General features: G+C 41.0%; 1 protein-coding gene across 1 annotated transcript; it reads left to right on the top strand.

Annotated features, from left to right (window-relative positions):
• The first annotated feature begins 725 nt into the window (after positions 1-725).
• LOC139445736 (universal stress protein in QAH/OAS sulfhydrylase 3'region-like) lies at positions 726-27701 on the top strand. Its single transcript, XM_071226941.1, has 4 exons — positions 726-1056; positions 11867-11947; positions 24734-24843; positions 26412-27701. The coding sequence occupies exons 1-4, from the start codon at positions 900-902 to the stop codon at positions 26640-26642; spliced, it is 579 nt and encodes a 192-aa protein (XP_071083042.1). The 5' UTR covers positions 726-899; the 3' UTR covers positions 26643-27701.

The following is a 27701-nucleotide window of genomic DNA, read 5'->3' as shown; positions in this document are numbered from 1 at the left end:
GAGTCAGTGAGTGAATATGGTTTTACGCCGTTTTTAGCAATATTCCAGCAATATCACGGCGGGGGGACACCAGAAATGGGCATCAAACATTGTACCCATGTCGGGAATCGAACCCGGGTCTTCGGCATGACGAGCGAACGCTTTAACCAATAATCCGACCGCCCCCACCAACATCTGTATCCAGTCTTATGGTTTCAGAGCGGTAATAAATGTTCTGTGATATCATCGCAACCGATTGCAAGATCCGGAGTAGAATAGGTCTTCAACAACCGATTCTTGCTTTAAAAGGCGACTGTGCTTGTCATAAGTGGCGACTAACGCGATCGAGTGGTTAGGCTAGATGACTTGGTTGATTCATGTTATCGTATCGCAATGGCATGGATCGATGTTCATGATATCAATCACTGGATTGTCTGGTCCAGACTCGATTATTTACAGACCGCCGTCATATAGCTGGTATACTACTGAGTGTGTTTAGTGTATTGTTACGTATGAATAGTGAGCAGTAAGTCGGATTGCATCACTTCTGACCGAATTGTGTATTAATGCGCTACTGCGATCATGAGAACAGACAAAATATGCATGGAAAATGTTGCGATTTTAGGGTGTGGAAGAAACATATAACTGCACCTGTTTAAAATTTTATCTGTCCTGCTGACCTCTCTAGATACGATAATTTGTACCTTACAGAAACTCGTTCGTAATCTCTATGTAACGAAAATGGTCACAAGACCGTTCAGAACAGTCCATCGTCAAAGAAAATGACAACATGTCATTCATTGTCCAAAGCTCGGCGGGTCGTTGACGCACACCTCGAATATTGTTCAACCAATTTCACCGCAGCGTTGCGTTATCGAAGCTCCTAGCAGCGTTTTGCACTATAAAGCCACGTGACTGATATGTCAACGCTTTCCAGGCAGAAGGGACAAGCGACACCACCAAATACAACACCTGTAACGTTGCCATCATTTGGAACAACATCAACGATGTCTGAAGAGGATCGAATAATTGTTCTTGCCATGGACGGCAGCGAGTATTCAGAATATGCATTTCAATGTAAGTTCCATTGTGACTATTTCAAATGTTATAGTGTATTGAAAAATGTCATGGGAGGACAGGTTACACCATACAGCTGTCGTCAGTGTGGCTTATCAAACTGATAAAGACCCCTGCTGTAGACGTGTCATTGACCATGCAAGATCGTAATACTACAGTGATAACTTCTTCACCCGTGAAGATCCAGGGTAGAAGAGGTCTTCAGCAACCCATGCTTGCCGTAAAAGCGACTAACGGGATCGGGTGGTCAGGCTCGCTGACTTGGTTGATGCATGTCATCGATCCCAATTGCGTGGATCGATGCACATGATATTAATCACTGGATTGTCTGGTCCAGACTATATTATTTACAGACCGCCGTCATATAGCTGGAATATTGCTGAGTGTGGCGTTAAACAACAAACAAACCAACCAACCAACCAATTGCGTGGATCGATGCTTTTGATATTAATCACTGGATTGGCTGGTCCAGACTCGATTATTTACAGACCACCGTAATATAGCTGGAATATTGCTTAGTGTGGCGTTAAAACATCAAACAAACAAACAAACACTAGCTTCTTAACGCCAAATCGTGTTAACGTGGTGTAGTGGATACAGCGTTTGCCCGGAGAGCGGAAGGTCGGTGTTTCGACCCCATGGTCACTGTAGTTGTTGTTACCCTGACTGGTGCTCGGCATTAAGGGGCTAAAACAAGGACTGGTTGGGTCGGAGTCAGTATACTGTGTCTGAGTAGGGTATCCATCTTTAACTGTAGCATGTGCTGATCAGTGCAAAGCCGCTAGACATTCAGGTGCGTGTACGTCGTTATAAAAGCGGCGTTCCCGTATTTCACATCACGTTAACTCAACTACATTAATTCGACCCATCGTTTGAGACGATGTAATTTAATAGCAATTCATAAACCAAGTAGACAGCTTGCCGACACTGTAGTATTTTGTCATCACATTGCTCCTCTCTATCGGGTAACTCGACATGTATCTGATGGTCCCAAACACTTCGAGTTAACTGGTTCTTGCTGTGACCATCACAGGGAGACCAGCTATTCATTACTGCCTCAACATAGGTACAAGCGTGTTGTTCCAGAGGCCTATGCTGTCATAGTTTCTCTGTGTACTAGCTATACATAATTGTGCATTTCTGTTTACCTACCACGGTCTGAGGTCCTGTCATTTTTGAATAGCTTAACTGTACTAGTTGGATGTTGTAACCAAAGTAAACACAAATACACTTACACGTGCATGCACGTCGCTTTATAAGTGTAATAATCTTGGACGCGACGTTAAACCCAATTTCACCTCATCTCACCACTTTTCAGGGTCGTATATTTAACACTATTTTAGGGACCTATCACACTATTTTAGGTACCTGTCATGTAATATTCTAGTGGACCTGGGCTGTTTAGTTGTTCGCTCCATTTTTCAAAGAAGAAAATTGCATATCTTGAAGCAGTGTCCGAAAAGCATAAATATCATTCATTCATTAACAATCTTCCAAGGCCCCTTCAGAATATTAAACATCAATTCGGGTTTTCCTCCCACATTAAGCTGACACGCCGCGATATAACTGGAATACTGTCAAAAGCGGCGTTAAACCCAACTCACTCATTAACTCGCTCAAAATATTAAATGTGCTCTGTGTGCTCATGAAAAGATTCACACATACTCAAATATATTTAAATATACTCATAATCGAACATACTCAAATTTACTCATATATACTAAAAAATATTCACATATACTCAATGATACTCAAGTATACTCAAACATAAAACATATACAGAAACATACTGACATAAATATTTCTTTCTTAGAGCACTTCGAGAGTTATTTATTCAAAGGTTTTATTTTACAAAATTAATCTTCTTCATTTAAAAATAATAATAAGCATTTGCTTTTTATCCACGATAGACACAGACAACGAATCACGTGAGATAATGTTCGGTAGTGACGTGCCTGTTCATCAGTTTTCACACTGTGCTTAAACCAATTAAATACAATGTGTCAAGTGATTCCCGCGGCCTATTACCCTTACGTCACACATGACATTGTTATATGAACATTACATGATAGTATTACACCGTCCGACTCGCGATATGTCAACACTGACTAGAATATGGTAACCTGATTGCCATTGTTTCGTAAGCATCCTTTGTTTAGGTTTGCTTCAGGTTTGATAAACATTTAATTGTTGGCTGAACATGTTTAATGTCCCGAAACAAGAAACTGTGAACAAAAATAATCCTCCTTTCTGAGAAAGAAATTTGCATGTCTAAAGCAATGTCCGAAAAGTCTCTGTGACAAACATTCAAGGCACCTGACCCGGATTCTCGGCGTCATTGAAAGACTCAAACATATTCATATATACTCAAACATTTTCATATACATAAACTCAAATTTACTCAAACATTCTCAAATATACCAAATCATACTCATGTGTACTCAAACATAATCAAGCATACTTATATATACTGAAATATACTCAAAGATACTCAGATATACTCAAACATATTAATACATGCTCAAACATACCCATATGAACACAAATATACTTATATATACTGAAATATGCTACGAAATACTCAGATATACTCAGATACACTCAAATATACACAAACATTCTCAGATATACTCATATATACTAAAACATACTTTTATATACTCATATATATATATATAATAAAAATACTCGGATATACTCAAAAAAGGTAATATATACTCAAACATACTTAAACATATCATAAGATAGTACAAAATACTAAAACATACTTCATTCTACTCAAATATACTCAAACATACTCATATAAAAATCGAACAAACTTCAATTCATACATACTCAAATATACTCAAACATACTCAGAAATACTTAAACAACCTCAAGTACACTCATACATATACATTTATACTCAAGCATACTCATACTCTGATATACCGAAATAGTCTAATACCTACTCAAATATACTCATGTATACTCAGTTATACTCAAAGATATTGAGGAATTCAACCATAATCAAACATATTCAGATATATTCAAATATATTGAGATATACTTAAACATACTCAAACATATTCACATAACTCAAGCATACACATATAAACTCAAAAATACTCATATATCACAAGTATACATATAAACATTCAAACATACTCATATAATTAACTCAAGCATACACATATATACTCAAACATACTCAGACATACTCATATAACTGAAGCATACACATACATACTCAAACATACTCAGATATACTAATATAACTGAAGCATACACATATATACTCAAACATACTCAGACATACTCATATAACTGAAGCATACATATATATACTCAAACATACTCAGACATACTCATATAACTGAAGCATACACATATATATACTCAAGCATACTCAAATACAATCAACCATACTCATATATGCTCAAATATATTCCTCTGTCCTGAAACATACTCATATATCCTATAATATACTAAAATATACTCAAAATACTCAGATGTACACACATATACTCAAATATACTGACATATAGTTAAACATACGTAGATAAACTCGAATATACTCAGACAATCTCAAATATACCCACATATACTAAAATATAGTCAATAATTATGAGTGCAGTGTTAAACAAGAAATATTCAAACTATGAATAGTCTGTCCACTGTACATTAATGTTGCACGTGCTACCTGCATGTGATTGAGAGAAACTTACATAAGATAACCTACATAAGCAGAGACGGCCCTTTATCTGTCTGTGAACTTGACTTAATGAGTCTGTCCGCTGAGCTGCCTGAAACATCCACTTGTTGATTGGAAAGCCACGGTTTGTCAACGGGGACTAGATAGGTTCAAACAGGAATTCATAGCACCTTATTAAAATAAAGTCAAATAAGTCATTTTACATCTAAGCTGAACAAACCAAGGTATTTGGTGACTTAAGCTGTTTCGTGAAAGTGATTTGAAATGGAAATTGAGTGAGTGAGTGAGTTGGGTTTAACGCCGCTTTTAACAGTATTCGAGTTATATCACGGCATGTCAGCTTAATGTGGGAGGAAAGCCCGAAGTGATGCAGGTTTCAGACGTTTACCACTTCAGTGAAACCCACGAGCACGGGTATGGTGCTGACACACCTAGAAACATATTCGGGGCGAATCAGGATTCGAACCCACAATCATATGTTTCTGGCGTGCCCAAGGACGCAACTCTGCAAAGTGAATCTCGTCGCCTTAGACGACTGGGTCACCCGTGCCCCCCGAAATGGCATTGTCTGGGCGCACTACTGCGTTATTGGGTCCAGGGTATTTTTTGTAATAGTATGTTATATACTACCCTGGATAATCGAGGATGCACAGTTTAAGAATACCGTTAGTTTGGATCAACCTGTAGGTTTTTCGTTGATAAATATGTAAAATATGATATTTTAAAGACCTATAGGAACATTGAATCACAATATCTTCTGTTCATAATATGAAGCACTGCCGTTTGCGTTTCAGGTCACTCACACACTCAGACATATATCATATGATTTAACTTACGTATTTGATGTTCCTTATATTATACAGTGGGCCGTCTTTCGTGCGGACACCTGGTGTCATCACTCATGTTTAATGATCTATTTATTTAATTTTCATCGCTATTTTGCCTTTTACGCCAAATGAAATCGGTTTCGTCGGATAATCGAGTCTGGGTATCCTCTGGCCTTAACGTTTTATGTTAACCGACCATTACAAAGTCTATTAAATGACATGGAATGATAAGGCCCCTTTTCCCCATGGTATTGTCAACTAGGACAGAACAGTAAACAGGAAAATGTATCGGACATGTTCGTACATGTATGACCGACTCCTAGCTTTTGTGTTTCTTGCGTTTGCAAGTATGTCACTTTTGCCGAATGAATTATACTTGTATGGTCAAAATGATTGAAGGCTAATCTTTCGAACTTAAACGAATTCAAGAGAGAACCTGTGACCCAAAGAGATTTGTTTTCCATTTCTCTGTACCGTCTTCATACTAAACAATTTCCCGCTTTATCAATGAAAGCGATAAAACCGTTTCGATACTTCCAAGAAATCTAAGCTAAAAGGTGAGTCCATCGTACGATTCCGACTATATCACGAGCATGTGTTTTCGAATCACTATCAAATAGTGATGATACCAGGTGTTCGCGAAAAGGTGGCACCTGTCACAAATACACGCAAAGGCAAGTTAATTGCAGGACACAGGAGCATATGGCACAAGGAGCACAAGTCAAAATCAGGAATTGTATCGGACATTATTGGTTTCATCTGTTGTATCAGGTTTGGTGATGTCCTCCACATGTCTATCATAAAGAATTAATAACATAATCATTAAAGCATTGATAATATTCAAATATTACCAAAAACCCTTCCCGGAAGTATTCGAGTTACTGAGATATTCTTCCACTAGTAAGGCATTCGACATAAGCCTTACTTTTGCATTAGTATCAAGAAACCAGCTGTTTTTATTTACTAAAAGATGAATCACCGTTACAGTGAGATGTGATAGTACGCTTCCTAATCATTTGGTAGATAACAACGTCAGACCGTACCTTATATGATCTATCAGATTACGTGATACATTTACTAACCTACAACGTGATGTGCACCTAGACATCGTTCGCCGTGTATGCATAAGGTGCATTTGTTGGGAATATATGGAGGAGTACTGATAGGGTCGGGGGCGAATTAGCGAACGATATGCACATGCCAAATAGTCAACATGGTAGACACGGTTAAGCTTCGCAAGATACGTTTTATGCTTCCCGAATAATAGCGACAAAACCGTTGAACGATTCGATTCGTATCAAAACATGTGTTTATGAATCACTATTAATTAGTGATGGCACCAGGTGTTCGAGGAAAGGATATCGCATCCTGCTTCGCAAGATATCTTTAAACTTCTCAAGATACCTTCAAACTTCTCAAGAAACCTTCAAACGTCACAGGATCCCTTTAAACTTCTCAAGATACCTTCAAACTTTTCAAGATACCTTTAAACGTCGCAAGCTACTTTTAAATTTCTCAGGATACCTTCAAACTTCGCAAGATACCTTCAAACTTCGCAAAATACCTTTAAACTTCGCAAGATACCTTTAGACTACGCAGGATATCTTTAAACTTCTCAAGATACCTTCAAACTTCGCAAGATACCTTTAAACTGTCCAAGATACCTTCAAACTTCGCAAGATACCTTTAAACTCCGCAAGATACCTTTAAACTTCTCAAGGTGCGTTTAAACTTCGAACGTGCACCTGCAGGTGTAGTGGCAGTTAGTGCCGAGATGAAATCAAAGAAGATAGCACTTGTAGAAATACCGTCTTATTAAAATTAGAAGAAGGTGTTGATTGTCATTGTCTCTACTGGTAGACCCAGTCACCAACATGATTGCCAGAAGCATTAAAATAGCAGACACGCTTGTTTCTGATTACATTAGTACAGTCACATCAATTTGGTGAGACAAGACATGAGACTGTTTTTATGTTTATATACAAAGCAGATATAAGAATCCTTGCATGGTGAGTTGGGGTGAAATGAGGTTTAACGCCAGACAGGGTAACAAGAAGTACTATCTTTCAACGTCTTTTGGTATGGCGCGGCCGGAGATCAAACCCCCGACCTTCCGCTCTCCACAAGACCACACATGATGAAATCTCTGTCGGCTTTGCCATTAAAGGAAGCGTTAGTAAAATGCCTCTATCCCAAATTCTCTCGGAGTGAGTGACGGATAGTTGAATAATACAGAAAACGGATATAACGAACATGGTTAGAGCGAACAAACGGATACAACGAACTGTTTAAAAATCCCGATTTATCTCCTATATATCGTCATATATAGTTTACGTACATAACGAACTCTCTTACTTACTTACTTTGGAGATTTAACGTGCGCTTTCCGACTGATGCGTATTTCGCACACGGGCCGGGCCAGGCCATTTAATGTGTTTCCGAAAGGGGCGAAAGTGGTGTGTGCTTCCCAAGAGGGGGCTTTAGGGGTTGCGTGTATAGAATTTGGGAATTTTGAGATTTGGAGTAGATGCCGATGGGGTTGGGGAGTAGAACTAAGGGAGCTGGGTATGGTGGATGTTTGTTTGTTTATGTGATTTTGATTTGGTAGATTATAGTGTTTTTAGATGCGTTTTATTAGTTCCGTTTTGATTAAGAATACGCCTAAGGCCTTGAAGTTTTCTAGTTTAGTTTGTGGATTTAGTATTGCTTCTAGAGTGAGAGCCTTGTTTAGATGGAGGGTGGTTTGTATTGCGGTTCGATGTGTTAGGTAATGTGTGCAGTGGATGAGTGCGTGTTCTAGGGTTTCTAGTTGTTTGCAGTGTGGGCAGTTACCTGTAGTGTGTTTTTTTAATTTTTTTAGGTGGTTATTTAGGTTGGTGTGTCCTGTTTGCAGTTTAGTGATTACTCTGTCGATTTTTTTTGATGGATGGAGAATTTTTGGTTTGGTTAGTGGTTTGCTGAGTACATTTTTGATTTGGCTATTTGAGTTTAGATATAGGTTATGCCATTTTTTGGTGATTTTTTGCTTGTTTACGCTTTTAATTTCTGATTTTGAGATTGGTAAGTTTAAGCTTATTTCTTGGATTTTGAGGGATAGTTTGGCGGCCTTATCGGCGTTTTCATTACCGTATATTCCTACGTGGGCGGGTATCCACAAGAAGGTTATTTGTTTGCCTGCCTTAGTTAGGTCGTTGGAGCTTTTAAGTATTTGATTTATTAATTTAGGTCGGTTTTTTGGTATTTTTGTTTTAGAGGGCTTGTAGTCCACTTAGGGAGTCGGTAAGTATTAGGATTTTTTTGGTGGTTTTTGGATTCTTGAACTCTCTTCATCTAACTAACGGATATAGAGAACTGATATTTGATCACCAACAAGCCCATCTACCACTACAGTAAACTACGGTTATAACGAACACGCTTATAACGAACTGACGGATATAACGAACTACTTTTTTGGTCCCGATAATTAGCTGTATTAAGCTGTATATATGTTTATATCGAACTACGGTTATAACGAACTAAAATTAGTAGTCCCTTTGAGTTCGTTATAACCGTACTTTACTGTAATTAGTCATGTGTATAACGAACTGAGAAATCTCACTCAGTGTCAAGCGTCACTGACAATTGGCTGTATGCAATCAGGCGCGAATCAACACAATCGCGGCGAATCAACACAATTGCTGGTGACGAGTCAACCTTGTTAAACTTGCATTATGTTGATCTTACCTGTCCATGTAATTGGACTGATCTATTCTGTAAAACAAACAAATTTCATTCAATAATCTTTACATTTATTTCGGTGATATTGGAATATATTATTCTGATAAAATAATAATTTCAGATACAATTTCTTCCGACCATTGCATTATTTATTTTTGAAGTTGTCTCATTTGGTACTTTTAAACTGAATCACCGGTAGATGCGGGAGGAAACGTTTATGAACGTGCATGTGTATTGTGTTTTGTTTTAGGCAAGACGGCGGACATTTCCCAGCGAAAACGTTTATAACGAACAACGTATATAACGAACTGATTTCTCCGGCCCCTTGTAGTTCGTTATATCCATGTTCTACTGTATGTCATAACGAGGCATATCAAAGCCGAATAATGTCAGCACAAAATGTCCAGGATATATAAATTATATGTGACCTGGCTTATTGCTTCTCTGGTAGCCATCGATATGAGGTGAGGTAAAATGAGGTTTAACGTCGCGTCCAAGATTATTGGTGTATTGATAATAGTGCTAGTCCACTGAGATACCATGCCACAGTGTTAACATGAATACCCCACTCAGACACAGTAAACAATCAAACATCCACCATACCCAGCTCCCTATTCCAAATCTCAAAATTCCCAAATTCTATATAAGCAACCCCTAAACCCCCCTCTTGGGTTGCACAGACCACTTTCGCCCCTTTCGGAAACACATTAAATGGCCTGGCCGGGCCCGTGTGCGAAATACGCATCAGTCGGAAAGCACACGTTAAATCTCCAAAGTAAGTAAGTAAGTAAGTAAGCAGTATACTGACTCCGAGCCGACCAGTCCTTGTTTTAGTCCCTTTATGCCGAGCGAAAGGCAGGGTAACAACAAATACCGTCTTAGCGTCTTTTGGTATGACGCGGACGGGGATCAAGTCCCAGAACCTGTCGCTCTCCGGACGGACGTTCTACCACTATATCACGGAGGCGGTCTGCCCGATTATGAAGGGTAATGAGTGAGTATGGTTTTACGCCGCTTTTAGCAATATTCCAGCAATATCACGGCGGGGGGACACCAGGCTTCACACATTGTACCCATGTGGGGAATCGAACCCGGGTCTTCGGCGTGACGAGCGAACGCTTTAACCACTAGACTACCCCATCACCCCTGAAGAGTAATGAAGGCTTAATTTTTATTTTTTTTACCATTTTTTTATTATTATTCCATTTCATGTATAGTGTTACAAGTGTAGGTATTAACATGTATATATATAACACAAGTTATAGTTTTCATAGGTGAGGACAGGCAGATTGTGTAGGATATGTCGTCTTCTCGAACTGAGAGGGAGATTATAAATATTTGTTTACAAGAAATAGATGATTAATAATTAACAGGTAGTATGTTTCAACTGCTTCGTTAGATTATGAGATGGAAGTTTTGCCATTCCTGAGCATATTGGTTAAATTGATTATTTGTTTTAGCGATAAAACTTTCCAAACAAATTGTGTCTTTTAGTAGTGAAAGAAATTGCTCGAAAGATAAATCTTGTGGTTTTATGTTTGATATGTAGATGAATCTTTTTGCTAGTATAATAATATGATTTGTCACATGGTTTTGAGTGGAAATACCAAAAAAGTTATTAAGTTTCGAAAGGATAAAATTTGTTTGCAGGTTGTTATTTAGGAAGTTTTCAACTTTCAGCCAGAATTGTTGAACAGATTGGCAGTCGAAATATACATGAGACATATCTTCAGAAGCAGTTTTACAGAAAGTACAATTATCTTCATCGACAAGTTTCATCTTGAATAACACTTTCTTAGTGTAAATTATTCTGTTTATAAATCGAAATTGAAAATCTAAAAGTTTACAAGCGTGCGTGCATTTTCTATAACATAGAAGTATATCTTTCCAATCCAAACCTTGAGGTAAAACCGTATTCCAGTGTTCTAATGATTTCGGTACTGTATCATTCCTAATTAGTTCATCAATAAAAAGTCCTTGATTTTTTAACGTTATTAAAAAAGTGTTTACATATATTGTTCAGCTGAACTACATTAACATCAAGGGTTTTGTCTCTGATTTGAAATCTCCAACTCTTTGGAATATTGTTCAGTAATTTTTGAAAGTCTAGAAAAGTTCCCTGGATCTTAATATATTTTTGTTTGAAATTTTCAAAACTAAGAAAACCGTTGTTGTCGCAAAGATCTCTGACACTCTGGACACCTTGATAAAACCAATTTTTGTATAATATAAGATGATTTAAATAAATGATTCAGCCAGAGTGATTGATTCAGAATGTGGTCTAAATCATCTTCATAAAAACTCATTTTTTGGTAAAATATCTTCCAAGCAGACAATACATCTCTCCAATAAGGGTTGTCATGTTTAGATAAACATCCTACAGCATTAGAACCAAGTTTGAAAAGATGTTTTAAAGGAAAGATTGTTGTAGAATCTTCATGCTTTTTTTATATACTTTTGTAATGAAGATAGTTTGAGAGCATTAATAAAACATTCAATGAAGGCTTAATTATGTCTGACCGCAGGCTGAAGCAATCACTACCATTCTTCCATGAACTGTTCTATGTTGCAGGGTACTTAAACAACATGCGTCGCCCTGTCGATCACATTGTGATAGTCCACTGTCCCGAGTACCACAACATTGCCTACGCACGTAAGTCTCTACTGTATGTCGGGGGCACGGGTGGCCCAGTCGTCTAAGGCGCCGCGATTCGCTGTGCAGAGTTGCGTCCCTTGGGCACGCCAGAAACCTATGATTGTGGGTTCGAATCCCGGTTCGCCCCGATTATGTTTCTAGGTTTGTCAGCACCTTACCCGTGCTCGTGGGTTTCACCGAAGTGGTAAACGTCTGAGACCTGCATCACTTCGGGCTTTCCTCCCACACTAAGCTGACACGCCGCGATATAACTGGAATACTGTTAAAAGCGGCGTTAAACCCTACTCACTCACTCACTCTACTGTATGTTGCCCGCCTGGTGGAACTATGTGTGGAACACTTAGCGCTCAGGGGTGGAATTGGGCCCCGTTCCACAAGTCGATTATCGTTGAATTTCTCTCAAACCCAACATTCAAACTCGTTTGTAACACTCATTCTGATTGGTACGTTAACCAAGTTGAGTAGCCAATTAAATTGGCTGATGGAAATCAAGAGCGGGTAAGTTGAGATAGCGAGAACCGCGTGAAAGAATCACGGTAAGGTGAAATGGGGTTTAACATCGCGTCCAAGATTAATGTAATAGCGACGTGCATGCACGTGTGTGTCTGTGGCTGCTTGTACTAGTCCAGACTGTAGCCGATTTATAGTGCTAGCCCACTGAGATACCGTGCCGCAGTTTAACATGAATACCCCACTCAGACACAGACTCCGAGCTGACCAGTCCTTGTTTTAGCCGCTTAATATTGCGCCAGGCAGGGTACCATCTTTTAACGTCTTTTTGTATCACGCGGCCGGGGATCGAACCCCGGACCTTCCGGTCTCCGGGCGGACACTCTACCACTAGACCACGGAGGCAGACAAATGGATCACGGAGTTAGTGTAGATTGACGGAAATGCTCGCCCTGGGTTATAGAGGATGCGTAAGAAGCGACTTCATTTGTTGTTGACCACAACACTCAGCAATCTTCCAGCGCCATGATGATGGGATGTAAACCAAACAAACCGGTGATTGTTAAATAAACGCGATTCACGTTCGATGCCGTAGATGTGTGAAGCCCATTTCTGGTGTCCCCCGCCGTGATATTGCTGGAATATTGCTATAAGCGGCGTAAAACCATACTCACTCACTCACTCACTCACTCACTCGATGCCGTAGTGTACGAAGACATGCAATCAACCATGTCTCTGAGCCTTACCACCTGATTGACTTAGTCGCCACATCGACCAAGCATATACGGCGTTTGCTGACGATTGTATCCTGCGCCGGAATCCCCACGGCACGCGGTCGGGTAGCCTAGTGGTTTAAGCGTTTGTTCGTCACACCGAAGGCCCGGGTCCGATTCCCCACCTGGGTACAATGTGTGAAACCCATTTCTGGTGTCCTCCGTCGTGATATTGCTAAAATATTGCAGAAAGCGGTGTAAAACCCACCCACTCACTCATGAATTATAACCTACATTTGTAAGTGAAAAGGAAGGGCGTACACATGCTTCACCTAAGACCGGAAGTGAGTATATTTCCTGTCACTGTTGATTGTGTGATCTACACATGTACATGGAAAATTAAAAGCGTGGGGATTCGGGGTGAGAACATAGGCTCCCAGCAACTTCGTAAGATTCGACCTAATGGATCGGGTGGTAAGTCTGGGTGACTTAGAAAATGTCTTCAGCAACCCATGCTTGCCGTAAGAGGCGACTAACGGGATTGGGTGGTCAGGCTCGGTGACTTGGTTGATGGATGTCGTCGTATCCCAAATGCGTGGATCGATGCTCATGATGTCAATCACTGGATTGCCTGGTCCAGACTCGATTATTTACAGACCGCAATTTTCATATAGCTGGAATATTGCTGAGTGTGGCGTTAAACGACAAACAAACAAATAAATAAACAAACATGACTTGAATATCTGATCCAGACTTTTCTTGTCGAAAAAACGCCGTCTTAGATGGGTTATGGTTTAGTGCGGCGCGAAACAACAGACATGGCAAATTGACATGTTCTTTATGTGGAAAAAAAGCCGCGTGGTGATTAATGACCTTCCACATGGAACACCGGCGTACATCATCCGTTGCTCCATCCACACTTCCACAAAGTGGCTGTGATGGACCTCCCTCGGTGCAATGTTTTACTTCCGAAGTAGGCGAACATTTATTCAATCACTTATAACATCATTAGGGTAGCCTAGTGCATAAAGCCTTCATTCGTCACGCCAAAGTGAGTGAGCATAGCGTTGATTTGAACAGTATGCCGGTTATATCGCGGCGAGTCAGGTTAATGTGGCAGGAAAGCCCGAAGTGTTGCAGGTCTCAGACGTTTACCACTTTGGTGAAACCAACGAGTACGGGTATGGTGCTGACAAACCCAAGAAACATAATCGGGGTGAACCGGGATTCGAACTCACAATCATAGGTTTCTGGCGTGCCTAAGGGACGCAACGTTTGCATATAATGTAGCTATAGTGTCAGGAAAAAAGGGCACCTGGTCACCACTTCACGATTCTCTTCGAACGCTGTCACATAATGCCGGACTGACAGTTTCTCTATGCTTCTCTCTGATCGGCCATGTTGAGATTCTGGGGCAGTGTAGTATGGTGGCCGAGAGGGGACATCACTTTATCCACTTCACTTACGGCCTCGAAATAGTGATAAAGCCATGGAACGAGACGATGCGATAATTCGAGACGAGAACCCAATAGTTTCTCGCGCAACACTATCACTTGCTCGTCTCGTGCTATCGCTTTCTCGTCTTGTGCTCTCGCTTTCTCGGCTCATGTTATCGATTTATCGCATTCTCGCCACCAGTGTAGGCAAGAAACACTTAAGTAGATAACAGTCCAATTCAATGTGGGTCGGGGTTACAGTTTTTGATCTGGCTGGTTGCGCTTGTTGATAAAGCCACACACAGAAACCTTCCAGCTATATTACGCCGGCCTGTATATAATCGAGTATGGACCAGACAACCCAGTGATTATATGATTATAATTACAAGTAACTATAAACGCCGTACGATAACGATGACCGGACAACCCGTCCCATAAAGACGCCTCTTACAATGTCGTGGGGCACGGGTGGCCCAGTCGTCTAAGGCGACGCGATTCGCTGTGCAGAGTTGCGTCCCTTAGGCACGCCAGAAACCTACGATTGTGGGCTCGAAGCCCCGATTATGTTTCAAGGGTTGTCAGCACCATACCCGTGCTCGTAGGTTTCACCGAAGTGGTAAACGTACGAGACCTGCATCACTTCGGACTTTCCTCCCACATTAAGCTCGCCGTGATAAAACTGGACTGCTGTTAAAAGCGGCGTTAAACCCAACTCACTCACTCACTCACTCACTCACTAACTTACAATGTCGAGGTGGGCTGGTGGTCATTTTCCCGAGGCAAGGCAGTATACTTACCATAAAGCCCAGTATCCAACCTTGCCGAACCAGACTGGAATTCCAATCAGATTCCACCTCGCATATCACTTGCATTTGCTTCAAACAAAATGGCGGCGCCCAGTCAAGACGATATGATCGATATTGTAATAAAACGGGTCTTACTTCGCGAAGTGCATCAAATCACTTGAGAACCTTCATTAAAACATCAAATGTTTTGGAAAATACCTGTTGACGCTAAGCTGACGGTACACATGCTTTACATTTCCTGCAATCGACTGAAATCCACAAGGCAGTTTATGAACCAGGGTCGATTTCGTTACATGGTTTTGATTGGACTATGCATCGACTCGTTAGTCCAGCCTAAAAATAACTCCATAATTCCAGCCCAGTTAGTTTTATAGTCAGTTAACTCCCTTGCCTCGGGGAGATGGCTGGTGGTATGTCGTACCCGACGGCGTGGATCTTTACTCATGCTATCAACCACTGGTTTGCCTTCAGCTGGGACTCTGATATACACCTCGTACGCCGATGATGTGACAAGGCACTATAAGTCGTCTATGCACAGAGTATTCTAAGCGCTAAGATCATATCAGCGTCTACACGCTAAGAAAACCAGAATAATGATAGCGCTGAGATTACACTTTGTGTAAGGAGACCCAAGGCACCTATACAGGCATTGATGAATAACCGCAGGAACCCTGCTTCACTTTAAAGTATCCTTTCTCTCTCTATACCAATCAATGTTTCTGTTACCTCCCATTTTGAACCCAGAAACACGTCAGTTTATGGAATCTTATTAATAAAGTTGTAACAAAACTAATCGACACGAAAGACCATTTTGTACGTTAAAGAAGCATGATGTGGATTTAAATTCGTTGATATCCAACACCCCAATCGATTGAGACACCCACCCACCCACTCGTACACCAACACACACACGCACACACACACACAAACACACACACACACACACACACACACACACCTCTACCAACCCAAACACAAACGGGTCGAAAAAAGTCTTTATTTCTGTATAAATTACCTCTAAAGACCATAGATAGATCTTTATTGTGCACCCCCCCCCCCCTTTTCAAAAAAGGTGTATCCGCCCGTGCAAACCCACCCACACATTCCACGCACGTACACACACCAACCCATCCACATACACACCCATCTACCCATCCACCCACATACACACCCATTCACACACACACACACACCCGCACACCCACACACCAACTCACTGACCCAGTCACAGCTAATGCGATCAACATGTCATTCCGATAATGAAGGCAAAGTTATTCAAGTCATGGAACCTCATTTGAATGGTTATCCACTGTTTGCAGTCGTTAATCAACACTGGTGTCTGTCTTGTCTTTTCGACTGGGACAAGCTTCTGAGATACCACGTATAGGCATTGCAACATCTGCAGTAGCGTCCGTCAAGGACTGCATCACTTCTTCCGGGGGATCGTTGCGACTGAGCGCTGTTCATTGTCATTCCAAGAAAACCAAACTGCCTGCTGCTAAGGTGTCCGGTAAACAACGTTCTTACACAGGGGGAAGGCCCAGTTGACTGTGTGTTGGGCGCACGGTCAGGCCACTTTAATAATCTTGTTTTTCGTCACCGAACGAGCCTTAAGTTTTAATTGTTTTACGTCTTAAATTCGGTTCTGGTAAGTTATTATCCATATCCGAAGTTGCTCTTGCGGTTGCGAAGATGCGACCGCCTCCGTGATCTAGTGGGAGAGCGTCTACCCGGAGAGCGGAAGGTCGCAGGTTTGATCCCCGTCTGCGTCATACCAAAAGACGTTAATGGTACTTGTTGTTTCCCTGTTTGGCGCTCGGCATTAAGGGGCTAAAACATGTACTCAACATTGTGTCTGAGCGGGGTATTCATGTTAAAATGCGGAATGGTATCTCAATGAGCTAGCACTATAAATCGGCATTAGTACGACCAGTACAAGCAGACATACACACACATGCATGCGCGTCGCTATTTAAATGCATCAATCTTGGAAGCGACGTTAACCCTCATTTCACCTCACCTCATCTCTCTCTGATGTAATCAGCCCTGAGAGAATCACTGCACATCTTAGATGCACATCAGGAACTGTCTGAGGACAGTTAGTACAATGCTATGTTTAGGCTTGAATGTTTGGGAATCCAAATGATTTGGGGTGAAATGTCGTTTAACGTCGAGTCCAAGATTGTTTCCTTATATTGCGACGTGCATGTACGTGCGTTGCTGCTTGTACAAGTTCAGACTGAGATACCATATCATGACGCAGTTTTAACATAGATACCAAACTGACACATTATACTCTTTCCGAGCCGACCAGCCCTTGGCGGACCCGTTTCGGCTCAACTATACAAAATTAGTATCACTTTCCTAGTTAAGATGGAGCGTCCTGAGTAAGAACGGGCAGCTCCAGATGGATAATATTCTGTAAGATTTTTTTTTTTTTATCTACATTTATCCAGAATATAATTAAAACTTAGAATCTTTTGCAATATTTAGCGCTGTCCTTTTAAACATGATGAGTTATACTAAATGTGACCACAGATTATTCAATCAGGTGACATTTGGCGCAGAACTGGGGTCGGTGTGTTTAACTTCCTGTACTCGAAAATGGAGCAGACTAAGATTGCCAAACTTTCCGATTTTATTGCTGCTTTAACGCCAAGCTGTGCAAACATGCACATGTGATGGCTGTTGAATGCCTGTTTATTTAAAAAATAAAACATAGCGTCACGATAGAAGTATACGTGATAACATTTGGTTGTGTGCAAATTTAATGTCATGCGCCTGGCAGGGCACTAAATTCCTTCTTGTGGAATGACGCGGCCAGGGGATCGAACCACAGACCTTCCGCTCTCCAGGCACACGATCTGTCCACTAGGCCACGTGGTGGTTAATAAAAAACAGGGGGAAAAACCCGATGAAATTAAGATTCCGGTTAAAAAAGAATATATGAGAAACAAAACTTTTTTATGTGGCCTTGAGGGAATTAACAAAAATGAATTCGTGGTAGCTTGTTGGTTCTTTTAATGACACTGGGAGATCCCTCAATTTAGTTCCAGGCGCCAGTGTATGCTAAGGACTGCAGCAGGCGATGCGCAATCGATGTGATTAATTTTGTCATCAATTCAATACTGACTTTCAGATTAATGAAGCCTGAATGTTTCCACGAGCCGTATTGTGACAAAGAAGATGTTCTAGTCGATCATAGTGTTTACCAAGAGGAATTAAGCTGTACTATATTAAGCCTGTCAGCGACCATGTTGACAATAGATCATCATGTCCTAATGCTCAAATGGGACATGGGCCCTTTATCATTGCACTTCCCGATGACACTGGGTAGAATGCGTTTCTTCTTTGTGGAAGTTCGGGGCGGTTTAGACCACCTGTTCTTAATGCTTGACGTAAGAACCAACTGCATTGAATTAAGTCAGGGCTGTTGCGATGTGTGACCTGTATACGCGAATCCAGACGAGTTCAGAGCCGCCGACTCCTAGCTAGCATTATAGCGTACTGAACACTTTACATCGAGAAGAAAAACCAGTTGGCAAAAGAAATTATACCTCTTCGTTGTTTTTATCAAATGTTTGATTTTTAAGTTATGTTAGCACTATCATATAAAAAATGAACTCTACTGGAGCTTACTCAGCACTCAAAGAATACTTCCACTTGGTTTTAATTTTGTAAAAAAAATATTTAAAACTTTTTAAAATTAAAAACAAATCGCATAATACACAACTGCTGATGGGTATCTTAGACATCTCATGTTTCAAAATCAATAAAATTACAAATTTACAACATTTCAAACACGATACGAGTCATGGGGTTGCACATTCAATTCTCAAACCAGTCTTCATTAAACAATTTATTTTTACACAAATTTACCTAGCAACACATTACTTTTTACCATCTGTTGCAGGAATGAATGATGATGAAATAGACAAAATCAAATTTAGCACCAGTTTATTTTATTTTCAATTACATAATAAACAAACACGGTATTCTTTCTTTTTCTCCTCATATTTTCAAACGAATTAAATGGTTACTAAAACGTTACAATACACAACCGTCATTTTGATGGGATTCAGTATCCGCGCTTGACCCGGCAGATGATTAACCGCCACCGCTCTACGAAGTTGTTCATAATATCAATACCTGGTTCAGACTGTATTATTAACAGGCGGTCGTAATATAGTTTGAATCATACACTGCACCTGTAAACAACATTCACTTACCTATTCGCTCCAAAGTACATATCCGAGAGATATCCATAGAATGGATAGGATATATATCCTCGACCTTTCAGGGTATTTTAATGACCGAATCTATGCAGTTTCATGTATCTGCGCATCGTAATTCTATTTCACATGCAATTACGACATCTCATTGACAACTTCCGTTGTTTTTGTACGATATTTTCAAACATAATAAATAGTTAATTTCGCCCTTATAGTATCAACACATTCTTCCTGATAACATAACATGTTTAGTTGGCTCAAAATATCACTTGGTGTGTCATTTTACGACATTTGCCGTTTTTAGGTTTTGTTTGTAAACACCCTTCAACTTGCGTAAACTTCCGAAAGGGCCAGAGCGCGGGAAAAAGCACGAGTAGCTATGTGCAGTTAGACGTGTCACCAATAAAAAGCAACTGAAATAATGAAACGTTGCGAAGGATCTGTCAATGAAGTGTTTTTGTCTCGTGGGGACTCATGCTTGTCGTAAAAACTAAATAAAATGGGTATCACCGGATCGGGATCTGTGACTCGGCTTATTTTATCCTGGGAAGTTGGTCACGGTCTGCCTGGCCCGGACTCAATTATCTATAAAACAGTTTTTAAAATTGCAGACTTTACGGCTAACAAATAAACGAAACAACTGATACTAGACAGAACACCTCGAGTTATTATCTTTAGACAATGTGTCGCAACAAAAACACAAGTAGTCATTTCGGGAGGAGATAAATTTTGCTATACCAACTCATACATTATCGATCTGTTATGGCCTGTCCTTGATCACAGTACAATACCGGGTAAAAGGAAGTTTACATCTATGTTTGATAGTGACTAATAATAAAACAAAGAACGGGTGGTTATTCCATAAATTGTTTGATAGGCATTACTTAGAAGTTGACGGATGACAAAGTAGACACAATTTAAGGATAACAACTTCTTTGATATTGTAAAGGCGACGCTTCGGTATAGATCCCTATACCGTTGTCAAGCAAGAATCTATACCGAAACGTCGCCTTTAAAATATTAAAGAAGTTGTTTTTTTCCATAAATTGTGTCCGTTTTGGTCATTCGATGTTGATGTGTGTGATACGGGTATCATATTTTTGTTTCGGACCTTATGTTTGCAGTGTTTCAGCGAATTGTTTCAAGCTAGTAACATTTTAATAACGTTTGTAATGTGTTGGTCAAATTCAGTTTTTAAGTGTTTACTCTCTCCTGTCAGTTTGGACCAAACCGTTCTCGCAGAAGTCTGACATGAGTATCAGGTGACCACTGTCTGAACTTTTCTTCATGATTCTGAATTATCTCCCCCTAGTGACCTTGAAATAAGAATCAGGTTCACAAGAACGATATCCCTGACATCACCTCAACATTCAAGTTCACACTCCGGCGCTGTGATGACGTGCTGTACACTGACTAATTTGCATATCAAGTGCCAGGAGATTTTTCTTGTTTCTTAACAGGGGCGGTCGGGTGGCCTAATTGTTAAAGCGTTCGCTCGTCACACCAAAAATCCGGGTTCGATTCCCATGGGTACAATGTGTGGAGCCCTCTTCTGATGTCCCCTGTCGTGATCATGCTGGAATTTGCTAAAAGCGGCGTGGAATCATATTCACTTATTCATTTGTTTGTTAACAAACGTTGTTAGTCTGGTGTCAGGACAGTTCGGCCTTGTGGAAGACATACAGTGCGATTTACGTATTGTTTTGCAAAAATATAAAGATATGCTACTACAAATGAAACTGTGTGGAGAATGACAATATATCCTTACACATCAAAATGACCGCTTCGGTAGCTATCTGTAGGGTTTCGATGACTGCAAATGGAACCGTACAACCATTGCAAATAAAGGATATATACTGTAAATCTTGAAATTAATGCGTCTCCAAATTAATACGCCTGATGCCCCCAAATGAGCCATAAATGCTACTCAATATCAATGCGACTCCCCCCATCCCATTCCCAGTGGAATGATACATATCCTTACCTTCATCCAACCTTACCTTCATCCAACCTTACCTTCATCCGACCTTACCTTCATCCAACCCTACCTTCATCCAACCTTACCTTCATCCAACCTTACCTTCATCCGACCTTACCTTCATCCAACCTTACCTTCATCCAACCTTACCTTCATCCAATCAAACACCAAATGGAACCACGTTTTAGCGCTGAGTAGAGCATTTCCGTAAACACAATAAACAGTGCTTTCCTAAAAACAACACACAGTTTACATGTTTATTCTGTTGCCTGGCATTGAAAGGCAATAAACAAATTGAACAAACAACCTTTCGCTGATTGGTATGCGGAGAAAGTGTCAACAAACTTGATGGCAAATGTCAGATGACAAGACAAAGGTTATAGTACGCAAATGGAAATAGCTTTTTTACGTTTCAGGATATTTTCTAAAAGAAAGGTAACCATTTCATGACATATGTTGTAATGGGAAGAGTTTTCTATAATGAAATACAGTAGGTAATATGTTGAGTATGAATCGTCACATCTCTCTGGTCTGTGGCAGAGGTGCCAGATTGACGGCAGAGAACGGTGGGAAGGAGAGTGATTTGAATCGGGAACACATTATGACCTGACTGATTGTGGGTTATCTCCCCCTGATTACCTTGAAATTAGAATCGTGTGTACAGGTATGATCTAACTGATTGTGGGTTACCTCCCTTGATTTGGTGTTGTCTCCCCCGACGATGTAGACACGCATACACTCAACAAAACATAACAGCATCATTGCTTACTTCAGTGTTGAGCCACATCCTTGGATTTAGGTTGTAGTCATCAGGGCATAGGTAGAAAGGAAGAGGTAGTTATGGGACGCCACGCGGTTTGACGCCACCTTGAATAGTATTCCAGGTATGTAAGAGTGAGCGAGTGAGTGAGTTAGGTTTAACGCCACTTTTAACAGTATTCCAGTTATATCACGGCGTGTCAGCTTAATGTGGGAGGAAAGCCCGAAGTGATGCAGGTCTCAGACGTTTATCACTTCGGTGAAACCCACGAGCACGGGTATGGTGCTGACAAACCTAGAAACATAATCGGGGCGAACCGGGTTTCTGGCGTGCCCAAGCGACGCAACTCTGCACAGCGAATCGCGGCGCCTTAGAGGACTGGGCTACCCGTGCCCCTCCAGGTATATAAGAACGTGTAGGCTTAATGTTCGAGGAAGGCCGGCAGTGATTTAGATCTCAGACGTTTTCCACTTTGGTTAAAGCAGCATTGTTGACAGTTACATATGTCACTGTACTCTTCCGGAACAGAATTTGTTAGAAAGTGGTAACAATGCGCAACACTTGCACGAGAAGGAAGCTACACCTCATTAGAAGTGGCCATTATGTCAGACAATACGGTATGAGCAATAGTTTCTTTGATGTAACAAATGTTACATTTGGGATAACACATTTTTAGGAAAGTACAGATTCTCGGACGGGACTCAACCCCAAAAAGTACCAGAATCTGTACTTTACTATGACAGTGTTATCCCAAATACTAGTATAACATTTGTTACATATGGCCACTTCCTAAATGGTATTGTGTGTTCACAATTTCTTTGATGTTTCATGAAACATGACAGATTATGTGACCGATTGTTCAGGCTGTATCCGATCATTGTTACATTGGGGACAGAAATGGACAAAATGTTCCTATGTTTTGGTTTGGTTTGTTGTTTAACACCGCACAGTAATAACTCAGCTATATGACGCCGGTCTGTAAATAATCCAGTGTGGACCAGACAATGCAGTGATTGATATCATGGAGCATTGTCTCCACGCAATTGGGATCGATGACATTCATCAACCAAGTCAGCGAGCCTGACCACCCGATCCCGTTAGTCGCACCTTACGACAAGCATGGTCGCCTTTTACGACAAGCATGGGTTGCTGAAGACCTATTCTACCCCGGATCTTCACGGGTCTGTTCCAATATGGGAATACGCAGCCATATCTTTTTATGCTTTCACCAGTAGACTTCCCGTCTCCCAAAGTTCAGTAAACAGTCGATCTTATCTTCCACATCCCACTCAGCTTGGAGTAGCAGTACCACTGGGACTAGGGACTTAAACGATGGCCACACTAAGATGGCTATTTCTTCCGAGTCAGCAGCCAAGATGATGCTATCTGGCATAATTTACTGTTCTCGTTCCCGGACGAATTATTATTTGACCTTGGAGAATTAGTTGGAGAACTACGTTATGGTAGATGCCAACACAATGTGGTGAATCAGTGGTCAGTGGGTCAGTACACAGAGGCTGGAGATACTGGCCGCTTTGGACTTTACAATGGTAATGGTGTTCACGTTATGGCCTACTTAGCAGTGTTGACTGCAACCTACGATGTTGGAAATATGGTAATGGTACGCTTATTATAACGCTAATTGTATGATCACGCCTAGGAGTTGGCGACGCACGCAATGAAGAGGTTCGTGAAGGTGTTTTGGCATGCGATACCGCGGTGGTAGAATGTGACTTTATATGGTGGACACACCTCTAATTGGCTATGAAGATCAGTTCTATAATTCTGTTCTGACCTACTACCCTAGTTCTCCGAATCTGCTTCTTTCGCTGATCGTTAGAAAGTGTGGACTATGTCTGCAAATATACATTGAATCAGATTCAGATAACTTGGCGTCTTTCTTCGGCATTGCCCGTATAAGTATGACGTCAAGAACAAGACAGCCTGTAAGTGATCGAGTCAGTACCAGACAAACCAGTGGTTGATATTTTATTTATGTCGTCAGGGTACAATATTGTTTCATGTATTCATGTTCATGAAAGTGAATCCACACCGTGAAGATCCGGGGCAGAATAGGTCTTCACCATCCCATGCTTGCCGTAACATGCGACTCTGCTTGTCGTAAGAGGCGATTGATGGGATCGGGTGGTCAGGCTCGGTGACTTGCTTGATGCATGTTATCGTATCGCAATTGCGTGAATCGATGCTCATGATGTCAATCACTGGATTGTCTGGTCCATATTCGATTATTTCCAGACCGCCGCCATTTAGCTGAAACACTGCGGAGCGTGGCATTAAACAACAAACAAACATAGTGCACATCGGGTGAACAAATTCTGAAAGCGCCACAGAACCCTAAATCTTCTCAAACACACCAACCCACTGAGATCAGCCACTCTCTATTCCAGAGGCTCCTGTCATGAGTGACGTGAGCCTCATCACGCAGATGATCCACGAGGAAGAAGGGCGGGCCAGGGTGATGGTGGACACTTTCGGACAGAAGTTGAAAGACAATGGGGTAAGTTTAATATCCTCCAGGGCGGGGCCAGTGTGCATGTTATCTACCTTGGGACAAAGATTTCGCGGAGACTCACGCACAAGTAGGATATTCTTAGACATACATACATGTAGGCTATACTTAGTCGTACACACCCACATGTAGGATATACTTAGACATGCACAGCCCCATGTAGGATATACTTAGACATACACAGCCATATGTAGCATATGCTTAGACCTGCACACCTATATATAGGATACACCTAGACATGCACAGCCACATGTAGGTTATACTTAGACATACTCAGCAAAATGTAGCATATACTTAGACATGCACAGCCACATATAGGATACACTTTGACTTGCACACCCACATGTAGGTTATACTTAGACAAACACAGCCATATATGGCATATACTTAGACATGCACACATGCAGAATATACTTAGACATGCACAGCCACATGTGGGATATACCTAGACATACTCGAACATGTAGGATATACTTAGACATGCACACCTACATATGGGATATACCTAGACATACAGAACCATATGTAGCATATACTAAGACATGCACACATGTTGGATATACGTAGACATGCACAGCCACATGTAAGATATACTTAGACAAGCACAGTCACATGTAGGATATACGTAGACATACACTGCCATATGTAGCATATACTTAGACATGCACACATGTAGGATATACGTAGACATGCACAGCCACATGTAGGATATACCTAAACATACACGAACATGTAGGATATACTTCGACATACACACATATGTGGGATATACGCAGCCATATGTAGCATATGCTTAGACATGCACACCCATATATAGGATAAACCTAGACATGCACACCCACATGTAGGATATACTTAGACATACACAGCAAAATGTAGCATATACTTAGACATGCACAGCCACATATAGGATACACTTTGACTTGCACACCCACATGTAGGTTATACTTAGACAAACACAGCCATATATGGCATATACTTAGATATGCACAGCCACCTATAGGATAAACCTAGACATGCACACCCACATGTAGGTTGTACGTAGACATACACAGCCATATGTAGCATATACTTAGACATGCACAGCCACATGTAGGATATACCTAAACATACACGAACATGTAGGATATACTTCGACATACACACACATGTGGGATATACTTAGACATACACTGCCATATGTAGCATATGCTTAGACCTGCACACCCATATATAGGATAAACCTAGACATGCACACCCACATGTAGGATATACTTAGACATACACAGCCATATGTAGCATATACTTATACATGCACAGCCACATATAGGATATACTTCGACATACACCCACATGTAAGTTATACTTAGACATACACAGCCATATGTAGGATATACTTAGACATACATAGCCACATGTAAGATATACTTAGACATACACGAACATGTAGGACAGACTTATACCTCCGCGCACATGTAGGATATATTAAGACTTATACGAACAAGAAGGATATATCGATCATATACGTACACACATTTCTTGTCACTGTTTGAGGACAAAGGACTCTTTTATTACAGCTTAGGGGCAAAGTCCGGAGCATCGGAGGGAAACCAGGGGAGGTAATTTGCAAAGTGGCCGATGAAGAGAAGGCTTGCATGATCATCACCGGCACACGGGGCCTCGGCAAAGTGAGGAGGACATTTGTCGGCAGCATCAGCGACTACGTCCTGCACCACAGTCACGTCCCCGTCATCGTCTGTCGTCACAAGGACCACCACAAACACCACGGCTCACATGGCGGACAGTAACACGGAGAGGACCAAATACCCAGCCCCTACCCTTACACATCCTCGGTTATCTAGGGTACTATATCTCAGCCCTTATTTGATAAATGTCCTAGCTTCGTTCATAATTACATTTACGTTTTGATCCTGATTCCAATTACATGACGCCAAAGTAGTCTTCTGATCGAATTACCCTCATGAGCGAGAGATGCAGGAAAAGATGGAGAAGCTGGCATCTAAGACCTGCATCACTTCGGTTTTCCTCATACTTTAAGCTGACACGGCGTGATATAACTGACATTCTGTTCAAAGCGGCGTTAAACATAGCCTAAGTGGTGCTATGTTGGTGAATGGGTCAAGGATAGTTATCGAAATATAAATGGAGGTGTAATTCACTCCATAACCGAGGTTTGATTCAGAATAAAGACACTTTACAGGTAGTTACCTAACACTTAGTTCGTATCCCCGCACAAAACCGCCAGGGGAGATAACTCCAGATCAGTCAGGTCATACCTGTATACCATTCGTCAGCACTCGCCCCTTTCCGGAATAACACGAGTTGGTCACGACTGACCTGTATACACGATTCTAATTTCAATGTGATCAGGGGCAGATCAGTCAGGTCATAATGTGTTCCTGATTGAAATCTCTCTCCTACCAATAGTTCCCTGTCGTTCCCCTATTCATAAAATGGTAATCACGCCCGATCTGTCCGAACTTGGACAGAAAAAAGTGCTCGGATTTTTGTTTGAGACAATATTTCTTCAGGATGTGCTTCAAAACACATTTTTAACTCCCGGAAAGGAGCCTGCTTCCCCAATATCAATGATTGTGCATTCGTGATTTCAAGAAGAATTATTGCTGTGTAATTATCATGCAGTAATGTCTCTGAACAACGCCATTGGGGAAAAATATAGTTCCAGTATAATCATTCACGCTTTTCTTTAGGTGGAAATCAATGAAAAGATTAACTTAAACGATGCCGGAATGTTGTGCTTTTGGATTGAACCTGTTAGTTTGATTAGCAAAGTAGAGCCATTGCCTTGTGCAAAAACGTCAAAATAAATATAGTTTTCCTCAAAA

Source organism: Haliotis cracherodii, unplaced genomic scaffold (genome assembly GCF_022045235.1).
Source record: "Haliotis cracherodii isolate W230 unplaced genomic scaffold, xgHalCrac1.p SCAF_6, whole genome shotgun sequence".
NCBI classification, from domain to species: Eukaryota; Metazoa; Mollusca; class Gastropoda; order Lepetellida; family Haliotidae; genus Haliotis; species Haliotis cracherodii.
This window is presented reverse-complemented; position numbering and strand designations above follow the sequence as displayed.

What these genes read in the sequence shown, in the direction of transcription:
- LOC139445736 (XM_071226941.1), top strand. Translation starts at nt 900, where the DNA reads ATGTCAACGCTTTCCAGGCAGAAGGGACAAGCGACACCACCAAATACA. An exon ending in CCACAACATTGCCTACGCAC is followed by an intron (nt 11,948 to 24,733) that starts GTAAGTCTCTAC and finishes TCTCTATTCCAG; the next exon opens with AGGCTCCTGTCATGAGTGAC. An exon ending in AGAAGTTGAAAGACAATGGG is followed by an intron (nt 24,844 to 26,411) that starts GTAAGTTTAATA and finishes CTTTTATTACAG; the next exon opens with CTTAGGGGCAAAGTCCGGAG.